The sequence below is a fragment of the Trachurus trachurus genome (assembly GCF_905171665.1).
Source record: "Trachurus trachurus genome assembly, chromosome: 23".
Taxonomy (NCBI): Eukaryota; Metazoa; Chordata; class Actinopteri; order Carangiformes; family Carangidae; genus Trachurus; species Trachurus trachurus.
Genome location: NC_139912.1, coordinates 12,471,577 through 12,484,036, shown reverse-complemented (window position 1 = coordinate 12,484,036; position 12,460 = coordinate 12,471,577). Strand labels below are relative to the sequence as shown.

Genomic DNA, 12,460 nt, shown 5'->3' with positions numbered 1-12,460 from the left:
CCACTGGTCGGTCCATTAATAATTTGTAGACTTTTTTCTTTAGCTAGGTTTGAACAACTCCCAGATTTCCCTTAGGCTTTGCATTTTAGTCACTTTTAGAGCATGAGTCCATAAGCTACAGAAAAACCTACTTAGCATTGGTTTAGTGCGGTTCTGGGACAAAAGGAGCATTTGTAGCCCACTTAACTAATGCTACATCGCTAGCGTTAGCATTAAGACCTGTTTACTCACCAGTTTAGGAAGTTTTCCATCAAACTTTAGTCTTTTCCTCACAAACAGCCGTCTCCAGAGGTGTAAAACAACAACAGTGTTAATTCTTGTCACTTTTACACAGCATTTTGTTGGCATGCTAGCTCTAGTTTTGTCACGGTCTCATTGTAGCCTCCACTTGTCCTGAAGATAGATGATGGATGAACTCGTCTTCTGAGCGCGCAACAATGGCTGAAGAAGCTTTCGTCAAGTGACAATCACTATTTCTTCAACAGCAGTTAAAAATGACAAATATGAATTTTAAATGAGTCCAGCTTTGACTGAAACCTTTTTTCCAACTTTATTTTTATAATGGGCAATGTCCCACTGTTTGGCTCTTTATCTGTAGAGCTTTATGAAAAGGTGACTGTATAGAGGACATACTGTTTCTTAGGGGTTATATGATAGGCCTACATATGGACTTCTCTGACACATGGCTCTGCTGTTAAAATATGTAATTTTATTCATTCTCCCTCCTCTGAAGCCGTGTGACAAAAAGCTAGGAGAAATCCTGACACCGAGTCAGGGCACAGACAAGAAGGTGAAATGATGCCTGCTGCTCACTGGGTCGTGTCTCCACTCATTTCTTATCTCTCTCTCCCCTTCCTCTCTCTCTCTTTGGCCATCACATAAATCAGGGAGTCATACATGCGTTTCTCTTCCTCCTCCTCCTCCTCTATCCCACTCTGTCCATCCCCCCCTCTGTCTCCCTCCACTGGCTTTTATTAGGACAGTAGATGGAGAAAGCAGAGCCGGTCCTCCGCTCACTCCCAGGTGCTCACACACGTGCAAAGCGTTGCCATATGTGAAGGTAAACACCAGAGCATATGCTTCATGTATAGACTGTCAGCGGTCGTGTCGTGTGATACCTTTTATTGTGTGAAAAACAGAATGACTCCAACGACCGGATGATGTTTTGATCCCAGCGTGGAAATTTCTTCACAGAGGAGGTCGAGGAGCTGGTGAAGGTCAAGGTGCAAGGTCAGCGGAGGTGGGGTGGGTCTGTTAACTCAGGTTTTCTGGTTGAATGAGTCTAACAGTTCCTTTGCTGATATATGCAAAATGCAAACACTGAAGGAAGCGTGCAAGGGTATATGTTTCGGACACTTTTTATTCCCTTTGTTATCTCCTACACACATGTTCACCCTCTTTCCTCGCCAAAATATTTCCAGTCTGTTTCTAATTTTAACTATTAGCCACAAAAATATGATGTCATTAAGCACTAAACAGTCAGATTTACAGTAAAAATGTCAATCTTATGTATAGTTTTGATGTTGAAACTGCATTTTTAATCTATAGTAACAGCTTCACTTGAATGTTTGGGTTTTAAAGACCACCAACAGGCTGATGCCCTTCAAAAGGACACTGCCGGAGATAGAGACGGCTGGGGTATGGAATAATGTCATTATAGTGGGCGGATAGGAAAATAAACCACTGGTGACAAGATAAGAGACAGAGTTTTTCTTGCATGTGAAAGAAGAAGATAGAGAGAACGAAGGAGGGGAAGGGAGCGGGAGGGAAGGAGGGGTCCAAAGAAGTGATGACAGGAAACAAATGGAGAGATGTTCCAAAGAGGTGTTTGCGAGTAAAGATAAACTGAACAGTTTCCCCAGAAGATTAAAAGAATGAAAATGTTATTTCTGTTTCACCAAATGATGTTTATTCTTTGTCTTTCTTTATGTCTTTTATTAGATACGTTCACCTCTCCTGGCCTCTAACAGTTCCTCAAATCAAATCGCCCTTTGGTTGCACTGCTATGCAACTCTTGGGGAAATGAGTCGACAGAGAAAAGAGACAAAAACAATCCCTCCACCACAAAATAAAGATAAATCCATATTTTATTCCATTCTCTCATTCCGGTTTTTCAAATCCACAACAAAGTTACGGTGAGTCCCAGTCATCACCATTCTCAAAGACAAAACATTATCAGTATAAAACACACAACAAAACATTGGATTTACAGCAGCAGCTCATATCTGACAGAGTTTCATTTCAAAATAAAACGGCCTCCGTTTGTCAAATGTCACACATCCTCCCGCATGGTCATTAAAGCTATGTGCGAATTCAAACCAGTAACATTTGAGGGAAATTGCACCAAAGATGTCACCTCCTAAAACAGATTTGAAATGAAACTCACTCACTTACACCCATGTTGTTTTGAGCTGTTTTCAGACTCTGTTCAGGTGTCTGCTCTGAAAACCTTAAGATCAGAGTTGGGTGTAAAGTCAGATTTGAGAATAAAGTGTAAATCCCTGTCTCTGGGTCCTGTGTCCACCAGGTATTTCTTTTTTTTCTTTTATGTTTCTTCTTTTTTTTCTTTTAGGGTGCAGCGCTCAACATGTCTTCAGCATTCAATACAGTATGAGATTATAAAAACCTCCATTTTTGCTTGGATTCTGAAACAATTACAACCTCGGGTGCTCGGTGCTGCAAGCGTTTACGTCATGCTAAGGCTGTCAGCGCTGTGGAAAACATGCATCAGAGTGTCATTTCCACTGTAAACAACAAGAACAAGAAACCCGTTCTGATGAAGAAGGTTCCCGGTGGACACAGAACCTCCAGTAGGTGCAATGTACGTACGTCCCCTCTAACAGTCTCCTGTGTGTCGAACAAATCTGTGGTTTCTTGCAAATCACAAAAAAAAGAAGAGATTTTGACACATTATGTAACATACCAACCAATAGATGACAATATTTTCAATTAAACAAGATAAATGTTTTTTTTATATATATATTTATATATATATTACCAAAAGCAAAAAAATATATAACAATTACTTTATATTCCCTCCCTCCCAAAGAAAGAAAGACAAGAGAAAAAGAAAAGATGCTTCATTAAGGGGAAATGAGTACGTTCAGACTTCTCCTCATGTTAACTCTAAAGGGATTGTCACAAAAGGGGCGAGTGAGGAATTATCTGAACTCATCGTAATCTCAGCGTGGACACCATAACTGAACACAACATCTTAGGTTAAAAAGAAACACAAACCATCTCCTCTGGCGTGTTTTAATAAAGGGAGTATTGCGAGATTTATTGTAGTTAGTTTGTGCCTTTCATCAGCGATGGAAAACAATAGATGAAAAGCGTCATGTTCCCCTGATGAAAGCTGTGTTTCTGTTAATTAAACTTCTCTCTTTACAATTTACACAACTATCTAGAGATTACTGCTGAAAGAAACTGCAAGCTGGTACATTTCATCAGATACCTGACAAAAAATAATAATAATACAAGAAATGAAGGGGGGGGAAAAAAGTTGAAAAGATAGCAGCAAATGATGTAAAGAACCAAAGGCAGCTGAAATAAACACACTTTTGTATCTGAACCAATCAAATAACGACGTGGCAAAAGCGTGTAAGTCTGGCATCAGAGACGACGACCTGGCAAAGCTCAACTCACTGTCACCCCATTACTTTTTTTTTAATACAGTTTGAATATCTGAATTCATTAAATCACGATTGCAAGTCCAACTGCTGATTGCCTGGAAGGACACAAGATGGCCACTGTGAAGAGTCACAGATGGCAAGTGAAGTGAAGTGAAGGCTCCTTCTGTTTGGGACCCGCTAGGAAAGTACATGTTTAACGTCTCAATAACATCAACTATTTCCAATGGACTAGCATGCCAACAACGCACTCTGGACTGAAAATGAACAATGCTTCTCTCAGCTGGCAACTGCTAATTCAAAACTCTGGTGACTGAGGACTCAGTGGAAGAATATTTTTCAGTAATAATGTGATTTTTCTTTTTCTTTTTTTTCTCTTAGATCCCCCTTTTCCATCTGTGAAAATGAGATGAGTGAAGAGCTGTGGAAGAAAAAGTCTTCATCTTCATTTCCAACACTGTGGTTTTCCTTGTGTATCAGGGGGATTATGGGGGATTGCTGGAGACTTCCTGTGTGTGTGACTGAGTGTTAAATGTTTGGTGCATGTTCGCGTGCTTTCTTTCTTTTTTCTTTTTTTTTTCATCTGACTCTGTGTGCGAATCAATGTGTTCAATGTGCATCTGCTTGTGTGTGTGTGTGTGTGTGAGTGTCAGCAGCTGTCCTCCAGGGCGTTGACGACTTGTTCCAGGATGTCGGGGCATCGGTCGGCGATCTGCTGCAGGACCTGATTGGCGTACTCCTGGAGCTCCGCCCCCTCCCTCTCGCACAGCTCTAACTCCGCCTCCAACTGTGGGAAACAAAGAGACAAGAAGAGAAGTCAACAACTTGCGATAACGCCATTTTGAGAAATAGGAAAATGGTGCATTTCTGAGCCCAAACTCAAGGTGACACACACACTACGCACACACACTCAATCTCTCATGCAGACACACATATCAGGCTGTAATCTGAAAACACCACAATGTCGTTCTTTCTGCCCATACAGAGTGGAACATTTCTGTGAGAGAGCGCTGATGTTGTTTTCTTTGGCTGCGGCCGAGCTGAGAACGTCAAACCTAACTGACTTAATGACCAATACATCTGTATCAATAAGAGCGCCGCCGCTCGAACACTCGTGTAACACAAGCCCACATTTATGTCGGTGTGTGTACATGCTGCATGTGTGTGAGGCGGCCTGAGTCAGATATTGGCAAAAATATTTCCTCGTTAAGCCTTAACCTCTTCCCTCCGCTCTCATCTCTCCGCCAGCAAATCTCTGTGGCATTTTATATTACAGTGGCTTTATTCAAGTGTAAAACTGCTGCAAGTAATAATACTGTTAATGACTAATGAAATCTCCACAATAAATCACACAAATAAATTGTTTCTTATCTGTATGTCATGTTCTAACATGTTGACCAGTGTGTAAATGTTTTGGTTTGACAACGTGCTCATTGTTCTCACTGAGTCATGGTCAGTATCTTACATCGTTTTTATTGTTTGTGTTGCGTGCATGATAGTGTCCATAAAGCACTTTGAATTTAAACTGGGATTTATCATGTGCTATTGGAGAGTATACATGTAAAAGATTAAAAGAAATGCGTTGATCAGGCATGTACGCTCCGACAAAATACGTCATCAACGTGCATTGGGGAAAGTGCAGTATCCATGGTTGTGGGAGTTTGAAGCAACAATATACCTTGAAATGATGGTTTCAAGGTCATTTTGAGATTTAATTGACTTGAAACTGGGAGAATGGCGCCTGACATTGACACACTAACTTTCGCTTTACAGCAACATGTCACACAGCAACATCTGCACCTCTTCCCTTGTTAAAAGAAGCTAGGTAGCTCACTATTCTCAATAGATTTGCCATGGCAGAGCCGATCGAAGGGACTGGACGAGGATGGATCTTGGATGGGCTTTTACTCGTTCAGAGCAGACAGGACAGGATGCAAGACCGACACTGAACTCTTCACCTTGATGCTGAACTTGTAGGTAAATGTACTCATCATCAGTTTTGCAGACTTTAGCTTGTCAACAAATACATGTGTAATGCTTTCTGTGAGTGGGACTTAAAACACAAACAAACAGTACAGCACGGTACAGTAAAGTATTCTTCAGAAGCAGGACTTAAAAAGTCAGAACATCTCAACCTCAGATATCAGTTTTTACCGTCCTCATGTCTCCACTTTATGGAAGCAGTAAATACTAAGTAACCCAAGTTGCCCTACGATATTTACTAATTTATTTGCGTTTAGTTCAGCTCTGAGAACTGGTGACCACACTATATTTAAAAGATAGACGTTTAAAGCGTAAGAGACGGAGGGGTTGTTGGCAGAGAGGACGGAGGAGAAAATAGTCAAGGACATGAATGGAAAAGAGGGAAGAGAGAGAAAAATGGAGAGAATGAGTGAGGGAGTGAGTGAGTGAGTGGATGAGGAGGTGAAGGAGAGTATGAAGCCATGTGAGGGAAGCAATGAGGCTCGACCACTCCACCCTTCCCAGAGAGTGTGTGTGTGTGTGTGTGTGTGAACGGTCTGGCACAATTTGGCCCATTCTGAAGGCTCAATTAGCATCAGACAGCAGGGAAGCACCCCCCCCTACACACACACACACATACACAGACATACACACACACACTCTGACTCACTCACTCTTTCCTGGTGGTTTAAATAGGAAACATATACTTTGCTGTGTACAACCAAACATGGAAAAAAAAACATTTGTGGAGAGTTAGGAAACAATATTTTTTCTTTTTTAGCATTTCCATTCATGAGAGAAAAATGAGAACAACATGACATTATCAGGAACAACCGTTATTTACCATAAGAAGAAGAAGACAGATGATAGAAATAAGATTTGGAGCAGCGATGAGGTCTGAGCACGTAGTCCATCTTTTATCAGTGCCATCCCCTGGAGCTCTATCTGCTCCTCTCTACACCTTGATTTTTATCATCCCACTGCATTTCCCGTCCACAGTGGCCAAACACCTCCAGGCCAACATCCACACAGAAATGCATGCATGTGTGTGTGCGTGTGTGTGAGAGAGAGTGTGTGAGCCAACATATTTCCTCCATGTGAGTTTATGTGTCTGCAGGTAATTCATCTTAATGGCTGTGCATTTTAGTTGCAATCCCACAGAAAAACACAGCAGTAAAGATAAGGCCGTACCACAACTGAGACGAGATAAATGGTTTAGTATGCGTCTGCTGTCTCCTGCTCTCTGACTCACACAGCCTTGACCCGACACTTGGAAAGGTGTTAAAAAAAAAAAATCAAGATTAAATAGGTCAAACAGTGCGCTGCAGCAGCCATATACCTGAAACTGCATCATATATATATACTGACCATACAAACTGTGAGTGATACTGCCATGATATTAAGATCCATCGCTTCATAATCCATAATCCAATAACGCAACTCTTCTAGAGCTTGGAGGTGATAATCTGGAAATCATCAGTGCTAATGGCTTCATGTCATTCGTCATGAAAATCCTTCAGTAACCACCTAAAGATTTGTTTTATTAAGTGTTGTTGAAGTATCCGCTTCTGGGACAAATGGCTTTAAACAGATGATGATGATGATCCCAGTACAAGTCAGTTGTCTTCAGCTGTGGTTTCCAGTCATTTTGTTTGTGACCCCCTACATTTTAACTTGTGTCTGCTGTGGCCCCATCTCACACTCGTTAACAGCTCCACCAAAAACAGATTTTCCTGCGAAACACATGTGATTTAAATGTTTTTCAGCTTGCAACAGTTAAACTATTGTTTCATTGTTTCACATCAAAGCAAAGGTTACAGAGAAGTCAAGACACGTAGGCTGGTGACAGCTGATCTCCACCACTTATCTGAGGGGGTAAGGGTTGGCCCTAACCTTACCCTGAGTTTACCTGACATCTACATGTGTGCACACTCATGGTGCAGTCAGTCAGCGGCTGGACTTAGGACACGCCACGTCCTCAAATCACCCGACCAGCTTCAGGGGCATCATGTTCTCATAAGTGATACAGATGATGGCCAAAAACTTAGAGAAACAAGAACCGGTTTTCCGGGAGAAAGTGATCGTAATTGAAGGCCAGAAAAACGGACGTTGATGTCAGAGCCAGAGTGCCTTATAAAGTCCCGGGTCCAGCTTTATGCGGCTTTCTAGGCCTTTAAAATGGAGAAGGCCACAGTGCAGTCAAAGTGGAAAGGCAAGGCTACGTCCGTCTGAGAGACGAGGGCACGCATGAGAAGATGGAGCGTCCTCGAGCCCAGTCCACCGCGGACAAAACAAGAACACATGAAGAAAAGCAGAGTTGGTCAACGTCTATATTGTCAAATTCAACAGAAAAACCACAACCACAAAAACACGAAGAACAGTGAGAGGAAATGGAAGTGAAACTGAAGAATGATTTAAGGATCTGATAGTTAGAAATATACGCACGTACTGAATCAGTATATCAACAGAAAACGGCAAGCTCTTAATCTTAACGACTATGTTGGGTGCAGTACGTTAATAAAAAAAATAAGGGTAAAAAGAAAAATAAAGAATAATAATATAAGAGAGGGAAGAGGGAAGTTAAAGCACAGTGGAAACACCAGATGACATACAGTAAGTCTGGAAAACTACCTGAATCAAACTAGTTTGTTTTAACGGCATCATGACATCGCATCAACCCCAAATATACCAAAACCGCCAAGTTTGCAATGTTTGTGTCACGAAGCCACTTCCACATACGTCAAAACCTCATCTGGTGACCCACATGATCTAATGTGGGGATTTCCATATTGGTAGATGTAATAATGACATAATTACACCCAGTTGAGGCTGGAGACCCTGAGTGATGGGTCTATGGCAGCAGTAACTGGTCCTCGTTGACCTCTACAGCGCTCAATTATTAGGATTTGTGGATTTTTCTATCTACAGGTTGATTATCTGTTGTTGTTATTTGGTTAATTGTTGTCTTTTCTATACATCATCTTTGTATCCGACGCAACTTTACTGCTTAAAATGTTGTTACTTCTACATATCTTCATTTAAGTGTATGTATATCCACTGTGTCTTAGAGTTTATCTGAATTACCAGTATCCTCACCTTGTTGTTGAGTCTAGACTCTGAGACTAGCATTTTCCCAGCAGCATAAATATACTTGCATCTTAAAATAATATCCAGCAAGTACAACAAGTGTTACATTTTAGAGGGGAGATGTGATTAACAGCGTTATTCTTAGGTCGGGACAGTAAGGGTGCTAATGAGACGCAGCAGAGGAACAGGCTGGATGAATCTGCTCTGCCTCATCTGATCAGGATGCCGTTGTGATCTGCACCGCTGTAATATGAGGAGTGAGGACAGAGCAGGTCTCTGTTGTGGAGCGCCTGGCTTACGCTCTGCAGAAAGAGAAAAACATCCCCATGTTGCTAAGCAATAAACTTATTCTCTTGCTGCATTCAATCCAAAGCTCATTTATGGGCTGAAGAAATTAAATATAAACAAGGCTTCACGATACAGTTTCCAGTTATGAGGTATAAGTTTAGATGTGGCGGTTGTGCGCTCCCATGGATCACGTCTCATGCGATCACAGTGTGTGGTCAGAGAGAAATGTAGATGAAATAATGCAAGTAGGCAGAGAGGCCGTGCTGCCAGATTCATGACTCCCTGTTAGTGTATATGCATAGTATGTGTGTGTTTGTAGGAGATGCATGAGTGTAGGTGTTGGTGAGTGTGTGTGTGTGTGTGCGCGTGTGTGATACAGTGGTTTGGGTGTTTTACATGACAGGTGTGTGTGAGTGCACAGCGTGAGGCTGCAGTGTGTGTTGCAGGCTCAAGTTCTAATTTAGTGAGTGACGGAGAGGATTGTGGGAAGCAGGGAGACAGAGGTAAAGGGTTTAGGATGTGTGTGTGTGTAGTGTGTATGTTTGTGTGACAGAGAGGGAGAGAGAGAGAGCAGAAGAGAGAGAGAAAGAGATAAAGTGAAGGTTTGTTGAAGATGATTTTTACTGCAGCCATTAAAGCTCCATTATCATGATGGATCATTATCTGTGTTATCGGGAGCCTGGAGACACACACACAAACACACACACACACACACACACAAATATCTCACTTGTGCACAAACATGTACATGCACGCACAAGCTATCAGCTTGAGAATGAGGATGAGGGTACGATGTGTGTGTGTGTGTGTGTGTGTGTGTACACTGACCCCTTGACACAGATTGCAGGGCTTGAACCTCTTTGCAGAGGAATGCTAATGTTTTCTGAAGAAACCATAACTCAGCAGAGAGAGATAGAGACAGAGAGATTAACACAGAGAGAGAGAGGGAGAGAGAGAGAGAAAGAGAATAAGTGGAGGTAGCGGAAGAGAGAGAGAGAGACCAAATACATTATTTAAGTGGAGTGCATTAGCCCATCACAGAGCAGGTCAACCTCCTGCTGCAGACGCACATCTCACAAAGTTACTTGCCTACATGGAGCTTTTTCCATTTACAGATGATTCTGGGGCCAGAGGTGTGTCTCTTATCAGAAAACTGTCTCCGCTCCAGAGTTCACCGCTCTGAATCTTAAACAGTTACCTTCATCCTGCTTCGACTGGGTTAAGGGGAAAGGATGTTCTATGAATCATGAGGGGTCCAGTGAGTCCTACGTCTCCACAGATTAGGGCTCCTTATACACTGAGGCTCACCGACCTACTTCCACAACAACAACACACACACAAAAAATTGTATCGCGTGCGGTGCTGCACAGAAAACGACGTAGTTACTCCTATACTATCTGCCTCAGGAATGTGAACGATTCGGTCTCTGTTTTACTTCAAAACAAGTAAGAATATCGATCACTGATATCACATATTTAAACCTGGCATAACACCGATGAAACATTTATGGCACTAGAAGTTTTGAAGAGCCGAAAAACAAATACAGCAAATGCATAAATGTAACACCAGGCTTTAATGGAGCTCATTAATTATAGGGATGGAAAGGAGCATTTTTTACCTTGATGAAATGATTCATGAAGCTCAGTGAAAAATCAGGTCATGGACAAAGGAAGACCTTTGGGTGTAATTACTGCCACCATGTAAGAATTTATACTTTTTATTTCATGCTCCAAGTCCTGGACTCTTCCTACATCCCTCTGTCCTTCTGCACCACTTAGAAAATGTTTAAACAGGGTGTACCGGTGCGTGTGGTATGAAAATAGAAATAGACATAATAAGGTTGACCTCGCTACAGACTCCAATTTAAACAAATACGACAGAGATATGTAGGGGACAGAGAGAGGGAGGGGGGGTCAGGAGGACACAGGAAAGGAAAAAGTCTGGAGGCCAAACGCTGCATATAAGTTGCAGGAGGTAAAGCTACAGTCACAGGAGGTTCAGAAAGAGTCTTCAATAGCAATAGCAGCAGCAGCCTGGAGCGGTGCTATAGAAACACCATTATGAGTAAGAGCAAAGGGATAAAGTGTAATAGGCCTTTACAGACTATTATAATCCCTGTCTCTCTGCCTGTCTCTATTTAAACTATCAGGTTCTAACAGGCTTACACTGCGTAGACTGCTTTAGAAGTTGGCTGCCTGTAATGCACCAAGCCCAACAGCGTCTCAGTAATGTGACCAAATGTGTGTATGTATGTGTGTGTGCATGTGGTCCAGTCCAGCACAGCTCCAGCTAACGACGCAGGCTAACGAGCTGCAGTGGGAATAGAGCTCCAGGACTTGTACCTAAAACTGCTCCTGGAGGACTGGAAATGCTGCGCGGCTTTAGCACTAACAGCTGAGGGAAAGTACAGGGGAGGTGCACTCTGTGGGCAATCCACCATCACTCTGTGACTTCGCTTTAACAGGTTTATTTAATCAGCCAAATCGACTATAGGAACATTTTCATATTTACAGACTCGGCCTCAGGGAGCAGTTAGTTAGGAGGGGGGGACGGAGGATTAAACACGTTTAACTCTGTGAGCTCTCCACCATCCTGTGCCTTGCTCGTGGGCACACGAAGCAACCGCTAGCGAAGGGGAGGTCTACAAGCACATTACGGCATTTTTTTATTAAAGTTTGGGAACTTAAATCTGTCAGTCCAGCTCTCCAGCATTCACTTTAGCACCTAATAATGCTGGTTAAGCTACATGGAGAGCTGGGCTTGTGAATGTAAGCGTGGTAACTATAGTGGAATACTTTCAGAGAAAACAGGACTTATAAAGTGCATAAAAAAGACTTAAACCTTAAATTGGCCCTCCAGGAACAACTATACAAGGCTGTGCTCGCAGCACTAATGGCTGCAGAAACAAAACCACAAAAACAGACTGGAGCGTTGACTGTGTATAGTGTAACCTCCCAGAAGGCCAATCTGAAAGATGGAGGCAATTTAGTCCAAACTAATTCACAGTTTGCATTAAAGAACTTTCAGCTGTGGTTTACTTATCTAATGGCAAAGATGCAGGAAAAAAAGAAACACAATCTAACAGTGCCTCTACGAACTGTTCAGATGTTGATGTAAACAGAACCAAAACACTTAAGTGGTTCGTAGTTACTTAAAGTTTAAGGTGGCATTGTGTAAGTAGTTTCAAAAACTGTGATCAAATCTCAGAATACGCTGCTGTTGGAGGGAAGCTGTTTATCTACATGGAGTGCACTCACAGGCTTCTTGGGGCCAGACCCATTTTTCATTCATACCCCTCACCTATCCCTAGTCAGACCCCAATATGTCCCTACAGTGCTTCATCACATGCATCATAATGCACTGATATCAGATGAGCAGCAAAAAAGTTCAACTAATTTGCTGCTGCTGGATTTAAGTTACATTTCTGACAGTCAGAAATTAAGATTTAACATTAGCGAATGTCACAAACAACATGCATGCAATTTTTTGGAAAA

General features: G+C 42.1%; 1 protein-coding gene across 3 annotated transcripts in view; it reads right to left on the bottom strand.

Annotated features, from left to right (window-relative positions):
• Positions 1-2,069: 2,069 nt before the first annotated feature.
• LOC311006406 (ELKS/Rab6-interacting/CAST family member 1-like) overlaps positions 2,070-12,460 on the bottom strand; it is a gene marked incomplete at its 3' end in the record, with an annotated part of 118,412 nt that continues 108,021 nt past the window's right edge. For all 3 annotated transcript variants that reach the window (XM_083999230.1, XM_083999231.1, XM_083999232.1), the window contains exon 22: positions 2,070-4,416. In XM_083999230.1, the coding sequence (XP_083855356.1) occupies positions 4,279-4,416 (138 nt within the window). The remainder of the gene's footprint in view (positions 4,417-12,460) is intronic.